The sequence below is a fragment of the Nicotiana tomentosiformis genome, chromosome 8 (assembly GCF_000390325.3).
Source record: "Nicotiana tomentosiformis chromosome 8, ASM39032v3, whole genome shotgun sequence".
In the NCBI taxonomy this organism is placed as follows: domain Eukaryota; kingdom Viridiplantae; phylum Streptophyta; class Magnoliopsida; order Solanales; family Solanaceae; genus Nicotiana; species Nicotiana tomentosiformis.
Window position 1 is genome coordinate 77,952,616 of NC_090819.1, and position 19,131 is coordinate 77,971,746.

General features: G+C 36.0%; 1 protein-coding gene across 1 annotated transcript in view; it reads left to right on the forward strand.

Moving 5' to 3' along the window:
* The first annotated feature begins 4,454 nt into the window (after positions 1-4,454).
* LOC104114217 (uncharacterized) overlaps positions 4,455-19,131 on the forward strand; it is a 28,893-nt gene continuing 14,216 nt past the window's right edge. Inside the window, exons 1-9 of the mRNA XM_009624606.4 lie at positions 4,455-4,624; positions 11,902-12,040; positions 12,199-12,426; positions 14,274-14,360; positions 14,644-14,733; positions 14,824-14,950; positions 15,050-15,150; positions 18,194-18,362; positions 18,607-18,728. Of these exons, the coding sequence (XP_009622901.1) occupies positions 11,966-12,040; positions 12,199-12,426; positions 14,274-14,360; positions 14,644-14,733; positions 14,824-14,950; positions 15,050-15,150; positions 18,194-18,362; positions 18,607-18,728 (999 nt within the window). The 5' untranslated portion in view covers positions 4,455-4,624; positions 11,902-11,965. The remainder of the gene's footprint in view (positions 4,625-11,901; positions 12,041-12,198; positions 12,427-14,273; positions 14,361-14,643; positions 14,734-14,823; positions 14,951-15,049; positions 15,151-18,193; positions 18,363-18,606; positions 18,729-19,131) is intronic.

Sequence of the window (19,131 nt, forward strand, 5' to 3'; positions counted from 1 at the left end):
TGAGCTTCAGCAACAAATATGCGGCCGCGAGGAGAATTCTGCGGTCTGCACTTGCATCTGCGGCCGCATAAATACTTCTGCAGACCACACTTTTGGTTTGTTGCGCCCCTTCTTGCCTTATGAGCCGGAAACCTCATTTTTTAGTTGGATTTCTTTATTATATCCCAAATCTCTAACATTCCTGCAATTTGCACACTTTCATTTGTTTTGGGAACATAAATCAATACTTTCACACTAAAACAAAAGTAAAAAGGTATTAATAAGTGGTAAAAATCCACACTTATCAATACTTACCTCAAGCATGCCAAGTCAATCCTCTAATAAGCCCTCCCCGTGTGAATCAACCTCTCGACGACTCAGATATAGTCAAAATAACTTAATATCATCAATAAAAACCATAGGAAACGATTCCAAATAATAAAGCTAAGATCTTTAACCAAAATCAAAAAGTCAGCCCAAAAAGTCAATCCCGAGCCCGCACCTCGGAACCTAACAAAACTCGCAAATTAACACCCATTCAAATACGATTCTAACCATGCCAATTTTATCCAATTCCGACCTCATATCGACCGTCAAATCATCAAATCTCACTCTCCAAAATCATAGTCCAAAAATTCCCAAATTCCACCTTTAATTCATGAAAATTAGGTGTAATAATTTATGGGTAATTAATATCTAACACCAAAATCAAGTAAGGATCACTTACCCCTTCAATTGTAATGAAAAAACCTTCAAAAATCACCTCCAACCGAGCTACACAACTCCAAAAATGAGAAAAAGACTAAATCCTTCGATGTATATATTTTGCCCAGCAATATCGCACCTACGGTCACTTAACCGCTTCCGCGGTGCCGCTTCTGCAGAACAAAGGCCACATATGCGGTCTCCTCCAAGCGCCCAACCTTCCGCTTCTGCGAGTCCCTCTTCACACATGCGAGTCCGCTTCTGCGTACTCTTACCGCATCTGCGCAAGCGCATCATCATTTTCATTAAATTCGAATGAGGATGCTGCAGGTGATTCCACATCATCAGAACGACATATTGGGGTGAAGAAAGCAAAATTGAAGAGAAAAATCGATGAAGGTTGTGAGCACCTAATTTTTGACTATATTTGAATTTTTATCACCTTCTACTATTTAATATTTTCAAAAAATTAATATATATTTTTTAGCTTTATAACACACTTATATATATATATATAGGGTAAAAATTAATAATAATTTTAAAGGTTAATTATTAATATTAATATTATTTTTATTATTATTTTTAAATAAAATGAATTAAAAATAGAAAATAAAAAAAAAAATTTAAAACAAATTTCGGATGGGAATTAAAAAATAGAAAAAGTAGAAATATAAAATTAAAAAGTAAAAGTAAAAGTAGGTGGAAATTGTTTAATAAAAAAGTAAAAGAAAGTGAAAAAATTTAAAAATAAAAGTAAAAGAATGTGAAAATTTTAAAAAATAAAAAGTAAAAGAAAGTTGGAATTAAAAAATAAGAGTAAGGGTAGCTGAATTCTTTAAAAAAAAAGTAAAATAAGTGGAAAATAAAAAAAAAATGTATAAAAATGGGAATTTAAATATAATAAAAGTAAACAAAAATTAAGAAATTAAAAAAAAAGTGGGGAATTTTTTTTTTTTTAAAAATAAGAAAAATGGGAAGTGGAATTTTTTTTAATTAAAAAATAAATAAATAAAAAATCTGAAAATTCAGAATTTGTTTTCTCTAAATAGAAGAGAAATGTGAGGGAAAAATGGGGAGAAAGAGAAAAAAAATAGGGAGGAGGGAATTGAGAGAAATGTTTTTTGCTTATTCTACGCTAAGAGGATTTGTATTCGTGTCATTCTTTCTTCGGCTTTCTCTCGAAAAATCCAGCAATCCATCACCAAACACTAAACCGAAACCAAACTAAAAATCACGACAAAAACGAGCCAAAAATTCAACGAAATAGTCCCCTTTTGTACAGAAAATAATAGCTCCAAAGTTGAGTCGTCGAGTTCGAGCTCCGTTTGTCGATTTTGGTCGAGGCTCCATTTGCATCCTTGTCCATTATCCGAGCTTCAAAACAGTCTTGTAAAGGTCCATTTCTCCCATCATTGTTTTGTTAAGATATTATGATTGAATATATAATTTGATCTTATTTAGCTTCATGAAGATAGAATTTTTTTTTCTGTATTAATTGTTAGATCTCATTAGCTTTGTTAAATTTTGTTACTTTCTTGTTTGATTAACATGAAGATTGATGAAAATATGATTCTTAGGTACGTAGTGAATGTTTGAACTTTGGGGATAAAATCCATGTCTGCTAGTTGAAATTGAAAAATAAGGTTTGGACTTTAAAAAAAAAGATGATTGGGCTCGGTGGTTGGGCTTTGCTTAATGAAACATGTACTACTGCAAATGACTAATGGATAGTGGAGTAGCTTGATGAATTAGTAACTGGGCATACTCACTAATTAGCTTTAAAAAGCCAATTGTGCTATAATCAATTTTAAGTTATCTGGGCCAGAATAATTAAGAGCAAAAGCTGATCCTTTTCACAATTGATTTCATAATTCATGGCCTCACTAATCTCAAATCTTAGGAGAATAAATAATATTCGAACATCGTAGCTTGCTTTAGGCGCGATTAATAATAAATTATCGTGACTGTGGGTACGGTTCCCGTGGCATGGTCACGATACGTAATCCCCAATTCTAGTATGCGTTTCACGTGACTCGACCACAACTTCAAATAATAATAAATAAAATTAAACACGTTGTAGATTGCGGGCGTTTTACGTAACACGATTTGCGATGTGTATAAATAACGAGTGTACGACAACGTAACTCGTCTCATATTAATTCCATAAAAGTTTAAAATGCAGTAATGTAATAAAAGCGGTAAAAGGAATAAAAATGCACATATAGGTTTAAAACATGTATTAAATCATATAACTAAGCCAATTATTAATAGTTGAGTGACCGTGCTAAAATCACGGAACTCGGGAGTGCCTCACATCTTCTCTCAGGTTAACAGAATTTCTTACCCCGGTCTTCTGTGTTCCCAGACCATAAATAAGAGTCAATTTTCCTCAATTTGGGATTCTAAAATAAATCGGTGACTTGGGACACCATAAATTATTCCAAGTGGCGACTCTGAATAAATAAATAATCCAATTTCGAATAACGTCACTTAAATTGGAAAAATTCCCCTATCCCCCGGGAAAAAGGAGGTGTGACAAATGTTTTTCATCAGCTATGAAAATGGTCCAATCAGAAAACAATCGGCTTGCTGAGTTGTTGGCAAAGTCTAGTGCAGACATGCAGCGAGATATGAAGATGAAAGATAGAGCTTTGAAACTAAAAGAATTTAAAGAAGAATATAAAATTTTATTATCGAATTTAGATTCTATTGATGATCCAAATATTCGTGAATTTATCCAACGAAAAACAAAAATAAATAATGGATAAAAGAAGTTAACAATTTCAACAGCCACAACCACAACAATCTTCTACCTCATACACTCAATATTTTAATGATATTTGACCTACAAGAATACTAAATTATTGTTGTAATTTTCTCATCCCGTTATGTTATTTAATGTATTTTCAATTTTAATCTATGTCAGTCGCTACTATATTAATTTTTTTAATGTTATTTAACGAACATTGTGTTATTTATTAGCAACATATTATATTTTATAGTTGTACTTTTTATTTTTGTGATGTTTATATTTTATGTATAATTGTAACTTATAATAAACTTAACTTACAATTTTATATAAAAATAATATATACGAAAAATAATTTATAAAAATTATACACCAAAATTAAGATATAAAAGTAATATTATAAAGATATTACATAAAAAGTATAAGTAAATACAAATTTTATAATATGTTAAATTAAAAATATTATATAATAAAGATAATAATAAAATATTAATAAATAGTAATGGTTTTGATGAATAGTATTACACCAAATTTGGTATAACACTATTTATACGTCAAAATAGTGTGTAGGGTTAGGCACCGAAACACCAAATCTTACATTTGGCGTAAAAATTGGCGCATGTTTAAGTTTGGAGATGGTCTCAAAAACCCTCATATGCCCCCTACACTCGAACACTTCAAACTACTAAATAAATAAATAATATAGTAACATGCTATTTTTAAAAATGTGAACACACTTTCCCTAAAATATACGTAGAAAATTTGACCGAAGACATCGTAGCAACAAATGTAAAAGTCGGCAATTGGAAAAAAACAAAAAAGAGGAACACCAATTTGAGATGGAAAAAAGCAAAAAAGCAAAATGTGTTTAAAAAAAAGAAGGGAAAAAGGCAAGAGGAACATTAGGTGGGGTCAATTTTGAAAAGCAGTTACGTATGTTTTAAAAAAAGAAACAATTGAATTTTTAATACAGAATCACTCTCAGATGCAGGTGCGGAGCGAAATAGCGTTAACCGAAAGTGAATCCTATTGAAGCACTAGACTTATATTGTGAAAACGACGTCGTGGTTCCCCGTTTTTTCCAAAGAAAGAGGTCGGTCTTTTCTTATTCACACGCCTTCCTCTGTCCTCACTTCTGCTTTCTGTGTTCTACCCAATTTGGTGTTGTAACCATCTTTTGATCGTAACCAGGTTTTTTTCTTTACAACGTTACCTTTAATATTCAGTAATTTTTTTTCTTCATTTTAGTACGTCAAGATTCTTCTTTTAATGCTCTTATCATATAAAAACTGAGTTTTTGTTTTGATTAAGAGGGATCTTGATGATTTGTTTTGATTTGGATTGTTCATTTCCCAGGTGGATTTTTGTGTTTATCGAAGCTCTTGGCTTTTTCCCAATTCTTTTTATCCTTTTGTTGAGATATGGTTAATTGGTGCTTGATCAAATTAAAAAATCTCTTTTGTAGTGATTCTGTGCAAGAATGTAAGAGAAATAGTAAAGGAAATGTTTGGCAGGCTAATCCCCATAATGCCTTTTTTATATAAATGCATAGCAAGTTCACTTATAATCTGGAATTTCTCAAGAAAGCTTGGACTTTGTTTATCTTTTTCATGTTCTCTTTGGTTATTATTGATGTTTATTGTGGTAGTGAGTGAAGTTTGGTTGTTTTTCTAAATAATTATGGTGTTCGAGTTAGTTTGCACGCACCTCGATTAATTTCACGGGTACCTGCTATCTCCCACCATCACATGTTGTCACGACCCATAATCAGGCATCACAACTGGCACTTGAAGAGCGACTACCCAATAGGCAAACCATGTCCTTTATCAGCTCAATTCATTCTCATATCGAAAGAAAAATTGAAATGCAGCTCAGCTCAATTCTCATAATGATAAACTCTTATAAACAACGGAAGTCAATAAAAAAACAGTACAAGTCTGAAATCAGCTCAAAATAGCCAATACACTGTCAAGGAGCATCTATAATGAAACTGAGTATAGGAGTTTAACAACCCGACTACAACTGAATAACCGAAAGATAAAGGAGAGATGCCGCCAAGGTTTTTATGTGCTTGGCTCAGCTCAACTGGATACAAAAGCTGCCTCGAACAAGATCAAGGATTTCCGGCAGCTCTACTATTGACCTGCACAAGGCAGGAAATAGCAACTTTGGTAAGCTAAAGCTCAACAAGAACACCCGAATCCCCTGCCATGACCCGAGGAGCAATTGTCTGAAAATGTATTCATGCTAAGAACAAAGTATAGCATATATCATAACTGCAATTTCTGTATAAATGAAATAGCAACAAATACATGTAACATCTCATAAGTTGTGTCTCATGGTGTCGCATATGGTAGCATCAGATCGTCCATAGGGCATACCCCTACTTGTGTTGAATTATACGTTTCAGTAGACCATCCATAGCCAACAATAACTCATACTATGCTCAACCATCAGTGCGTTTTAGTAGAAGACCTCTAAGGTGGCAACCGGACTGTGAGTTAACTATGTACCACCAACATGATAGCATCATTTCATCTCATCAATCAAATGCACATAAGACAGACAGTGCAACAACAACAACAACAACCCAGTATAATCCCACTAGTGGGGTCTGGGGAGGGTAGTGTGTATGCAGACCTTACCTCTACCCTGGGGTAGAGAGGCTGTTTCCGATAGGTCCTCGGCTCCCTCCCTCCAAGAACTCCCCACCTTGCTCTTGGGGTGACTCGAACTCACAACCTCTTGGTTGGAAGTGGAGGGTGCTCACCACTAGAGCAACCCACTCTTGTCCAAGAAAGACAATGCAATCTAACAATATCAATAGATACGGATGGAGTCATGCTATGAATCTCAACACGTCTAAAATTGGCACATATTATAATATGCTGCCTAACCAGTGCAACTAGTATCATGAAATATATAGAACATGCTTTATAAACTCAATTGTGAAAGAGAAATACCTTAGATATATAGCATATAAGCTAAGAAAACTGTATAAATGTCCTAGTACGTGTTTGCCTCTCAACATACTAGGTATTTGAAAGCTTTTATGTAAGTTCTAAATAATGACACTGGAAAAGCAAGCATTCGAGAAGCTAATAGTCTCACTTGCCTTGAAATGGTAAACTTTTGCTTCACTTGAAAAGTCCAAGTCCTCCAAGACGACTTCCTTGACCTCAATCTATGCAAAATATCGAATAATCATCAAATTAGGTAGGGAAACCATTTCCATAATTTAACGAAAAGTCAAAGTAAAAGTCAACTCCTAGTCCACCCGGTCAAATTTCGAAACAAATTTCAAATTCAGGTGATCCATAAGCTCATGAGTTCAAATATGTGCTTAGGATCTCAATTAGAGTCCATTTACTTGGTCAAATCATCAAATTTCTCTTTTAGGAAGATAGGTCAAATTTTCCTAATTTTCGTTATTCGTTGTCATGAATCTATGGTTGAAAATGAACTTCTGTCAAATTCTAGTATAAAAATCCCGAGATGCTGTAAAATCATTACCTCAATAGCTTAGTCAAAATCGCACACTTGAATTTTCACCCACAAGCTCCTCTTTACCCAAATGGCAAAAGCTAGGTTTGAAATACGTCACTGGGCTGGTCTATTTACAGAAGTCTGAATTTTTTTTCCTGTGCGACGCGCCTCAAAAGCACGCCCTGCCCTTGTGCTTTTCTAGTGAGGCGCACCCCTAATGCACAAGGCTAAAAAATTTGGCCTTATGCACGCACCAGAGCACAAGGTACACTTTTTTGGTTTTTCACTCTTGCCCCGTGGGACGCTAAAACCCACCTGAGAGGCTCGGGTACTATCCCAAATCATCCCAACAGGTCCACAATTATATACGAACTTATAGAAAGTCTCCAAACTCAACTTAAATTACAACTGTGCAAAATAACTAGTCGGGTTGTTACACATGACCAGGTAACGGGTAACTCTGTCCGCCAAGGCTTGGACAGATGGGAAGAAATCACCTAGTGTTTTTGCCTCTGATGGAATTTGAATCTGAGACCTCATGATTTTCAACCACTTCATTGACCACCAAGACTTAAAGGTAAGTTCTACAAAGTGGTGGTTAGACCAACTATGTTGTATGGGGCGGAATGTTGGTCAATCAAGAAATCTCATGTCCAGAAGATGAAAATAACAGAAATGAGGATGATGGGATGGATGTATGGGCGTACTAGGAAGGATAGGGTCAGGAACGTAGATATTCAGAATAAGGTGGGGGTGGTATCCATGGAGGATAAGATGGGAGCAAGGAGGCTGAGATGGTTTAGGCATGTGAAGAGGAGATGTACTGACGCTTCGGTGAGGAGGTGTGAGAGGTTGAATATGGGAGGTATAAGGAGAGGTAGAGGGAGGCTAAAGAAGTATTGGGGGGAGGTAATTAGGCAGGATATGAAGTTTCTTTAGCTTACTGAGGACATGATCCTAGATAGGAAGTTATGGAGGTCAAAAATTAGGGTGGAAGGTTAGTTAGTAGTAGAGCTTTCTGTTTGTCCTTACTTTGTAGTTTTAGTATTACTCTTATTTAGTCTATTCTTGGATGTCTATATCTATCTGATGTGCTCCTACTTCGCTTCTGTTACTATCTTGTTGTTGTTACTACTTTTTTCATGTCTATCGGCTTCACTTCTGTTACTATCTTGTTGTTGTTATTATTGTTTTTTCCATATCTTTTCGTTACCTTATTTCCTTTGTGTTGTTGCTGCGTCTATGTTGAGCCGGGGGTCTATCGGAAACAAACTCTCTACCTGCACAAGGTAGGGGTAAAGTCTGCATTACACACTACCCTCACCAGACCCCACTTGTGGAATTGCACTGGGTTTGTTGTTTGGTGTTGTTTCATTGACCATGAAGCCACACCATTGGGTGCTTGAGGTTTGGTTGTTTTATCAAGTAAATTGTTAAGAAAAGTTTTAATTAGAGCATTCAAGATTTCATATGATTTGCTTCATGCCCTTATTGTGGTCTACTGCATGTAATGTTAGCACTTGTGACAGCTTAAGTATTCTGTACAAATTTCTCATACTATAAGTACACATTCTACATCAATCTGCCTAAACTTTTCTTACTTATGAGAACTTGCATGCTGCAATTATTCATTTTGAGTTCTGTAGTAAAAAATGATAAAACCAGCATCAAGTGATTGATGGTTATTAGAAACAGTTACAACCAAAATAAGTGTCCTTACCTACTGTGAAGAGAGCTATAAAATCGAGCATGGCCTCTACATCCTGTGTATCATGTCCATCTGCATATTGCTCCAGAAATAAACAAGTATCTTTTTGGCTGTAGTTTTTGGGGTTTTTTTTTTTTGGGGGGGGGGGGGGGCTGGTGACAATGTCATGTGCGAGAAAGCACGGGAGAAAATATATTATTGATGTATTAAGTATTTTACAATAGCCCTATTTATATACGATATTTAGTTATTTACATATACCTAAAACCTTCTCTATCAATGCGGGACACTATACATGAACTAATTCTAACACTTCCCCTCAAGCTGGTGCATGTAAATTATATATACCGAGCTTGTTATATTTATAACTAATACAAGTACCAGTGAGGGACTTGATGAAAATATGTGCAAGTTGATCATTTGACTTCATAAACTTTGTAACAATATCTTCTGAGAGAATTTTCTCTCTAATGAAATGACAGTCAATTTCAATGTGTTTAGTCCTCTCATGGAACACTGGATTTGATGCAATATGAAGGGCAGTTTGATTATCACACACAAGTTCTATTTGGTTGATTTCTCCAAATTTTAATTCTTTGAGCAATTGTTTGATCCAAACTAGCTCATGTTGCCATAGCCATGGCTCAATATTATGCTTTTGCGCTAGATCGAGCAACTATGTTCTTTTTTTTTTTTTTTTTTTTTATAACCGTGGTGTCCGGGTCAGCTTGCGCGCACCTTGACTAATTCCACAGGGTAACTGCCAAATCGAGCAACTACATTCCGTTTCTTGCTTTCCAAGAGACCAAATGACCTCCTGCTAAAACACAATATCTCGATGTGAAACGTCTATCAGTAGGTGATCCTGCCCAATCAACATCTGTGTATTCAACAATATGCTTATGGCCTCGATCCTCGAATAGTAATCCTTTGCTGAAGCTGATTTTAAATACCGAAGAATGCGAGCGATTTAGCATAATTGAACATATCATTTGCATATATTTCTCCATTTGCCAACAACATTTTCTCTTGAATGAGACTAAGAGCATGTAGTTTCTGTTTTCTCATATTGCAGCAGGACTTCGTTATAGAATTTGTCTGATCTTTACATAAGTGATTACTATAATCACATTAGAGAATTTGAGGGAAATGAACCAGATCAATCAAGCAGTAATTTAGTTTTTAGGGGATCTACTGCTATGGCAGGAAAAGGCATAGAAATATAGCCCCTTATCAACAAGAAAATCAAAGAGAAGAAATAAAGCGTTTGAGATAAATAGAAGAACATTTGAAGGAATTTCAAACTTTTATATAGATGTTAGTGGAAAACTTTTAATCTGTGTATTTTTGGAGTACATATGATATATATTTTTTCATATGTTGGTAAAAAAAAAAAAAACATAAGTGGGAGTGCATATGATATGCCAATAAGTATTGATGATTGGCTGGTTTTTGTAGAAAACCACGTCCACTTGTAGGCTTATGTGTTTCTTGTTTACACCATATATATAGGGTATTTTCCCCAATATATTAATGAGAAGATTTATTATTATCAAAAAGTGTTCAAACGCAAAGTATTTGTTGGGGTTTTAAGCGGAAAGCCCGACTAAAGGACTCGCTTTAGTGAATAAAGGCACAATTAAGGAAAAGACTAAAAGCATTGTAGGTAATGCAAAAAAATAACTGTACGGACGAAAAAATTGAAAAAAACTACAATGAAATGAAAAAAATGAAGTAAAAGTAGTCAATTAACTTTGATACATTTAAATCTATGATTTAAATGCAAAGACACAATTTCTAGTTTAATCGCCTAAATTATGTTCCTACTCATTAACATATTCATTCACAATGCTTATTCAACAATTGATATGCCTTTTTGCCAGCTATCAGGGGCGGATTTATGGGGGCGGAAGGGGGTTTCGCCGAAAAATTACACTGTATATATAAGGCAAAATCTGTTTTTTGCCTCTATATATTAAGTTTTGAATCCCCTTGACACAGCCCAAAAGTGTAGCTTAATGGTCAAGGGGGTTCAAAATCTTTGAAAGGTCATATGTTCAATTCCCACTAGCTACAGTTTTTTTTTTTTGAACCCCCTTCGCGGAGATCCCGCCTCCGCCACTGCCAACTATATTTATCTTTTTGTTATAGCTGAGATATTCCTTGTGAACTAGGGGGAGTATGGGCACATCCCTGTACCCTGCACCTGTTGTCACTTAAATACCATGTTCCTTACCGGTGGTAGGATGCGTACTCGTAATGTGCATCCTATTCACACATCTAACTGTACTAATGTCTGGTGCTGCTCTTTTTAACATAGAGCTTGTGGGAAATGAGGCTCACGACTTAATGCGTTGGTGCTTGCACTGAAACGCCGCTTAGGCGAATTGAAGCAATCATTATGTGCTTCACTGAGCTTCAGGGCTTAAGTGCACCTTAAGCAGGCTCTTAATAACACTGGCTACTGAAGCAACAATCTGGTAGTGTGCGTGTTAAGGTGTTCCCTGGACATGTTAATTAAAAAAGAATATAATTGACATATGAGCTAATTATATATAACATGCAAGTAACCTTAATATCTAGCGACTTCTACATGCCATGCTAATTTCTAAAAGAGTATGTCATTAAGGGCAAAATGAAAATTGCAAGATTAAGGAGTTATAAATTTAGGAAAGCGGTCTTTTTAGAAAAGACTAAAAAGGAAAAAGTGTCATATAAAATAAAATGGAGGGCGTAGATGAATTATGACTCTTCTCAGATCTGTAAGAACACATTTACTCTTGTGCAGATATTTCGTTTACTCTAATTTTACTTCGTAATTACTCCTTTACTATGGATTGGTCTTTACCAAATGACACCACAGGTATGAGTAATCTGGTTTTAGTCCATGTGCTAACTAAGTTTTGATATATAGGAGATCATTCATTTGCTTGTTCGCATGACAATCCCTACTTTCTTGCTTTTTATTTTTTTTTATTTTCTTTTGTTTTTTCCGTTTGGGTTGGGGGAGGGCTTCCTATAATTTGATATACCTCCCAATATTGACATTACATTGATAGACATAGAGTGACTTCTTGTCTGTTAGTTTACCGTTGAGCTAGTATTTCTGAACCTCAGTCTTCATAACTGTTCTCATAGTTTGTAAGTTTACCATTGAGCCGTTATTTCTGAACTAAAGTTTTCAGAACTTCTTTTGGATCCTTTAAGTGCTATTGCTCATGCTGGTTTAGCAGGATGATAGAACTCATATTTTCCAAACTAACTCTTTCTTTAGTCTCCTTTCTTTCAGATCTGTTCCTTCTTAGATAGAAGTACATTTCTCAAACAGGCTACAAACAATGGGATGGGGAAACATCTATAAGAGGCGTGTGAAAGTTTTTACTGTAGCGCTTATCATTTACTTTGATTACAAGGTATGAGTTATGTGGCATATCTGCTAGTTTTCTAGTGTTATGTTTGAAAGTTAAAAGATGAAAGAACAAGAAACTGGGGTTTATCATCTTATTTCTTTTTCTTTTTGCTAACAAGACTGAAGAACTTATGAACACTAATATATGATGTTTTCGTCAAGGCTTTACAGCAGAGAGAAAAGTGGGCAAACAAGTCTAAGAAAGCTTCTCTATGGGAGAAAGCTCATGAACGCAATGCTAAGCGTGTGCTTAATTTAATAGTAGAGCTTGAAGGTTTGTGGGTGAAACTTGGACAGTACCTTTCAACACGTGCTGATGTACTGCCAGAGGCTTATACATGCCTTTTGAAGCAATTACAGGACTCTCTTCCTCCCCGCTCTTTAAAAGAGGTAACTTTGGTCAACTTTATCAAAGGAGTTTCAGAAATGGATTGTTTGCAACAACCCTATTGCTAGTCAATCTATATTTTAGTCATTTGCAATAACTATCCTATTGCTAGAACTTTTATCATCTAGGGAAACTACATTTTCAGGAACCATTTAGAATCTCATGAAATTGCATTTGTATCTTTATGCTTATGATGTGGAGGTGTATGATATCTGCTATTAGTTTTATAGTTTTCTCTGTCAATTTTCATATCAACTGGTGCTTTAGATTTGGTGAGTTAATGTTCTAGCTTTTTTGCCCTTCTTTTCAGGCAGTCCTCCTTTATTCGTTTATCTTCTCCTTGCACTCTATTTGAGGGGTTCTTTTTTATTGGGGTTTGGGTGGGGGTGGGGGTGGGGGACTCTAGTTTTATAATTTGTACGTTGAGATCTGATTAGTCTTATGGATGTGCAGTTTCATGGATGTTCTCCGACGAGGAATATATGAATGATAACCTGAATATGATTTTATGGTTGAGACTTGAGAAACATCGTGAAGGTTCACTCAAGAATCTTTTGCACAATAAAGGAGCGGTTTGCACATCTGACCCATGTGTTCCATTTGTTGTGTGGCTGAGAGGGTAAAATTGAGAGGATAGAGAAATTGTAAAAGAGTGGAGGCTGTGTTTGACCACTTTTTAAAGTCGAACTTTTAATTAGATTTTTTAACATGACCATGAAGACCTAGTTAAATTTTAATAATCGAAGCACCTCAGGTTACATCGAGCTGAGAAGATATGCTAAGAAATTCCATGACTTCATTTACTTACAAGTGATACTATGGTGCATCTCTGAAGTAAGCAGGAGAACCAAAAGAAAGCAGGAAAAATACGTGCCTCTTTATCCCACTGTGCTATCTATTCTATGTTGCTTGCACTTTTGAATTGATACTAAGTATTTTTTGAAATACTTACTCGTTTTAACGTTTTTACATGATTCCTCCTCCTCCTCCTCTTTTCTTCTTTTTTTTTTTGATTAGCATATTTTTTACAAAACTCCTCCCTATCCGAAAACCTCAAGTTTATGTACCTATATAGCCTCTCCTTCAGAACACCCCCCCCCAAAAAAAAAAAGAAGGAAAAAACCCTTCTGCTCCATGTTGTTTTGTTTCTCAAATTTTTAATCGCGTAAGTCCATGTCATCCACCCACTGCATTTTGATTGGAAATAAAGTTTAAGAGGAAAGAAAATTGATTGCGGGAGACAGCAATTCCTCAATTACAAGTCACAAGAAGATGGTATTCCTTTGCAGTGTGAAGGCGCAGATTATGGAAAAACCTATATGCCATAGTGAGCAAAAAGCACCAGTTTATTATCCATTTATTAGGGACTATTACTGCTCTTGAACTGTCCTTGCTAGACAGAACCATTTCAAAAAGTAGCTCAGTCGAAATAGCTCTAGCTTGCTCCCTTGGAAACTCTTAGTGTTTTGTAAGCATTAGAGATATACATTTCAGTGGCGCCTTTTAAATCCTTTAAAAATTTGTTTTCTACTTATCTCCTATATCATTCAGATAGTCTTTTCTATGACATAATCTAGGGATGCCTAATTCACTTTAGCAGGAAATTAGCTACATAGCTCCTTAGAAATTCATTTCTTTGCTCTAAGAGCATTGTAATATCTTTATATTTTTGCTCATAAAATCATACAAGACATCAGTAGAAGTTCAATTTATGTTTATGCAGTGTGAATATCTAAACATTCATCAAATTGATTAAAAAGAGTATCCAAACATTCATCAGAATGATAAAAAGAATATCTAAACATTCATCAGATAAGTGTTACTAATTGAATGAATTGTTTGTTCCCAGGTATGCCGCACCATAGAAAAGGAGTTTGGGAAGACCATGGATGATCTATTCTTGGATTTTGACAATGTACCTCTGGCAACTGCCTCAGTAAGTGGCTGAACTAAAAAGATAGGTGCAGAGTGGAAACAAGGATTTCTCACAGGCGGTGTTGGCAGTAATACAGCCACTGGTTTTCTACCTTGGCTGTAAAATCTATAGTTAATTCTGTCAGTTTTATTACAAGTACACAGAAATGTGGAGTATAATAGAGGAAGTTGGTGCGAGCTGTAGGACTGGTGGTGGTCCTAACATTGTCTTTTTACGTTTTTCTTTGTTCAATACCAGAGGCTTATAAGTTATCCTCACCACTCTTAACATTACTTTTCCGCAGATAGCGCAAGTTCATCGTGCAACTTTGAGTGATGGACAGGAAGTTGTCGTCAAAGTTCAGCATGATGGCATAAAAGCAGTTATACTGGAGGTTCTTTATGCTAGAGGCCATGATTTTTTTTGCTGGGTGAATATAGAGTACTGAAAAAGAGTAGTGTCATTTACTCCCATTCTTTTGCAGGACCTGAAAAATGCCAAGTCAATAGTTGATTGGGTAGCATGGGCGGAACCGCAATATAATTTCCACCCCATGATAGATGAATGGTGCAAAGAAGCACCTAAAGAACTAGACTTCAATCATGAGGCTGGTATGCTTCAAGTAGTCAAATTGATTTTCTTAATCCTTCAGCGGGGTTTTTTTCTGGATCATGTTTGTTAAGCTTTTTCTTCTTCTTTTGGTTTGTCAGAAAACACTCGAAAGGTCTCGAGAAATCTCTGTTGTAACAAAAGATGTGATGATAGCAAGCCTACTAATCACGTGGATGTACTAATTCCTGAAGTCATTCAAGTACGTTCGTCTAGTATTTTGGAAGTTGTCTAAGCTACTATTTGTGACTTTTGAGGAGCTCTAGTCTCTTGTAGAAGTTCCTACTTGAATGCTCTATAAATTTAATGTTATTGATAGAACTAATAGGGAGAGGAGCTCCACTGTCGTAAGTAGTTAATATACATCTACATGTAGAGAGTTGTTACATCAGATCTATCTCCTAGAAGGAAACATGTTCCCTGTAATGGTCAGAGGGACTTCACCAAGGTTCATATGGATGATTTAAGAGGGACTTTACAACTTGTTTGGGACTGAGTAGTAGTAGTTTTTGTTGTAAGGATCCGCCAAAGGTACTTGGTGAAATCTAGTCATTATTGCTTCTCTTTTCATGTTATTTTTTGCATGAAGATAAAGACAGATGACACACGCAGATAAGTATACCTGAACTCCTGTTTCTTATGCTTGATTTTGAGTGGAGTTTAAGGTGGTTTAGCAATAAAGGTCTCTAACCAGCTCGATCTTATGTGTCATTTGACAGTCTGCTTGTGTTGTACTCCCTCCGTTTCAATTAAATGACACACTTTCCTTATTAGTCCGTTCTTAGAAAGAATGACACATTTCTATAGTCGGAAACAATTTAACTTTAAACTTTTCATTTTATCCACTTTACCCTTAATGAGAAGTTTTTATAGCCACACAAATGTCATGGCCTTACAAAGCTTTTTCCCCTTTAAGCTTTTAGGACCACATGTTTCAAAAGTCTTTTTTTTTTCCTTAAACTTTGTGCCAAGTTAAACTGCATCATCTAAATAGAAACGGAGGGAGTAACAAGTATTAGGTCTAGCAGGGAGGAAATGAACTGAGTAGGGTGTTTCCTTTGTCGTTTTGTTTTCACAAGGGTCCACTCCTTTCCCTTTGGTTACATACGACAGAGATATCTTTATGTTTGAAGGAGACGGGGGTGAGAGTTAGCTTTTGGGGACATAAGTGGTGTGGGGATAATATGTTGAAAGATCAATTCCCGAGCATTTTCAGAGTGTCATGCCTAAAGGAGTTGACAGTCCAACAAATTCGAGAAATTCAAGGCGGAGAGGTTTTCTGGGATTTGAGATTCAGGAGGGATTTCAATGATTGGGAAGTGATTGAATATCCAATGATTATTAGATTTGCTTCACAAGCAATGTTAGTCACTTGATAGCCATGATGCATGGAAGTGGAGGTTGGGGAACAACAATTTTTTCTGTAAAGTCTTCTATGTAAAGCTTTTGGTTGAGGAGGAGGATGTGTTTCCATATAGCTCAATTTGGATACCGAAGTTCCAAGGAAAGTGTGTTTGTTCATTTGGTTAGCAGCTAGATGGGTGATCTTGACGGCCGAGAACCTTAGGAAGCGGGTGTTTGTTCATTTGGTTAGTTGGTGCTTCATGTGTAAGGAGGCGGGTGAAGATGTGGATCATCTCCTTCTACATTGTAGCCTAGCCTCGAGGCTATGGAGGGAAATAATTTCTTTGTTCTGCATAGCATGGGTAATGCCAAGAACAGTAAAAGAGTTAATGTGCAGCTGGAAGGGTGGGAGAAGGAGGAGAAGGCGTAGGGCATGGACTGTTGCTCCTCTAGCAATCATGTGGGTTATTTGGAGAGAGAAATAGAAGAGCTGGGGTAGAGATGAGTTTTGTTCAGTTGAGGAGTAGCCCCCTTTCCCTTATTCTTTTTTGGTGCACCCATGAAGTCTCTGTTTGTATAGAAGATTGGGTGTCTTTCGTAGAAAACCATATCTTTTTGTAGTCTTTCTTTTTTGGTATACTTCTTGTATGTGGGCACTCTCGTTTTGGCCCATTCATTAATGAAATTTTATTTACCTGATAAAAAAAAAATCTTTATGTTTGACAATGAGGGGATGTGTGATGCGCTCACCTATATAGTTGTGTTTTACGTGTCCTAAAGATGCTGAAATTGTTTATGGTATTTTATATTAGTTTACCGATTATTTTAGAAAGGTGCAGGCTTCAATCACTTCCATTCTCTTTTTTTTTTTCCCTTTAAGCCATCAAGCAGGGAAAGGTTCCTGTGGTGTTGGGGGGTTTGGCTTGACCCCTACCATGTATATAGAAGGTAAAGATGACAAAAGAAGGGGGGCATAGACCTGACCTTCCATATACACAAGACTGTAGCAAAGACAGTCTTCAAAAAACCCATGGAAGATAGAGAAATATACAACTACTCTTCCATGAGAAAAACTAAATGAATTAGCTTACAAAAAAGTTAGCTTTGTCATATCTACTTCTTATACTAGGCAATTGCCATTTATCTAGTGGGAAAGGACCTCTAGCTTCTTTAGGGAGATTCTGAAAATTGTAGAAATAGGAACTGCTGCCAGAGATTGCAGCTCTTTTGGCTAACGCGTCAGCCACCTGATTGGCTTCTCTATAGCAGTGAGAGACCACAACTTCTGCTTGGTTGATACTTCTTTTGGCATCTCTGATGATCTGCTTCATCTTTACATTCTTGGTACATCCTTCTGTAATCATGTTGGCCACAATCAGAGAATCAAGCTCTAGATGAAATCTGGTGTAGCCTAGTTGTATACACCATCCACCACCAATTTTAGCTGCTACAGCTTCTGCCTCGTTGTTGCTTTTACATTGAACAGGTATTGAGAAAGCCATGAGGAGATCTCCATTAGAGTCTCTTACCACCCCTCCTATACCTGCTCTCCCAGTGTCCATAAAACTACCATCTGTATTTACTTTCACCATATCTCCTATTGGTTTAGTCCATGTCATAGTCCAGTACTTCATTACTGGTTGCATCCTCTCCACCTCTTCACAGGCTCTCACCCAAGGCCAATTAAGATTGCAGTTAGGAAGGACAACTGTCACTGCTGCTTGAATTGTCCAGCTAACCTTCTGCTCCATATTGATTAGCATAAATCTCTTTTTATCTCCAAACTTGCAAGAGGTCCATCTTTTCCAGATTTCCCAAAAAATAATTTCTGTCCCTGTATTGTGAGATGTCTTCATTTCTTTCTCAATAACGTTCTTATATTGGATTACTTGAAATGGCAGTCCACTGAAATGGTGCTCATACTGGAGTATATGGATGGTGTTCGTTTGAATGACACTGAATCACTTCGAGCTTTAGGAGTAGACAAGCAAAAACTTGTCGAAGAAATTACACGTGCATATGCACACCAAATTTATGTTGATGGATTTTTTAATGGAGACCCTCATCCAGGTAGATTTTCATTCCTTTCTCTTTCACTAGGGATGAGTCACTGTGTTTACATTGATTTACGTCTGACGTGATTTTGTTGATATGATGCTTGTCAAGACTCAAGACTAACTTGCTTATGCTTTTTACCTCTCAAAGATTCTACAAAAGCTACAACATTTTGTCCTGCTAATTATGCTGAATATATGTTTCCAACTCTTAATAGTGTTTCACTGTGTTTAATATTCTTTTGGGTTGTCAAGAATAGGAAATTTTCTGGTGAGCAAGGAACCCCCTCATCGCCCAATTTTGCTTGATTTTGGACTCACAAAGTTACTGTCAAGCTCCTTGAAACAAGCTCTCGCAAAAATGTTTCTGGCAGCTGCTGAGGTTTGTCCACTTCCTTTAACACCCAATGAGGTCTGTGTAATATACTGTAATATATGATGGTTATGTGGTGAGTAATAATTTGAGAACAATTATGCGATAACTAATATTGTAAAATTATTATGCAGGGATTGCAGTACAAATGTCAAGAATTAGCTATACTAGTTAGTATGCAAGTGCAAGTTTTTGTTTTAAAAAACATTAAAGTTACAACTTATTAAGAATTCGTACTATATAAGGTTTTATTTTTGTGGGTACTAAAACAAGGGGCATTACTTGAGTGTATTTTTTAAAATCATTTTAGGTGCTCTTATCTATGTATTGTTAGTATTCCAATTCCTATCTTGCATTGAATAATACACAATATTCCTGTATAAGTTATGCAAGTTTTGTTTATATGGAAAAA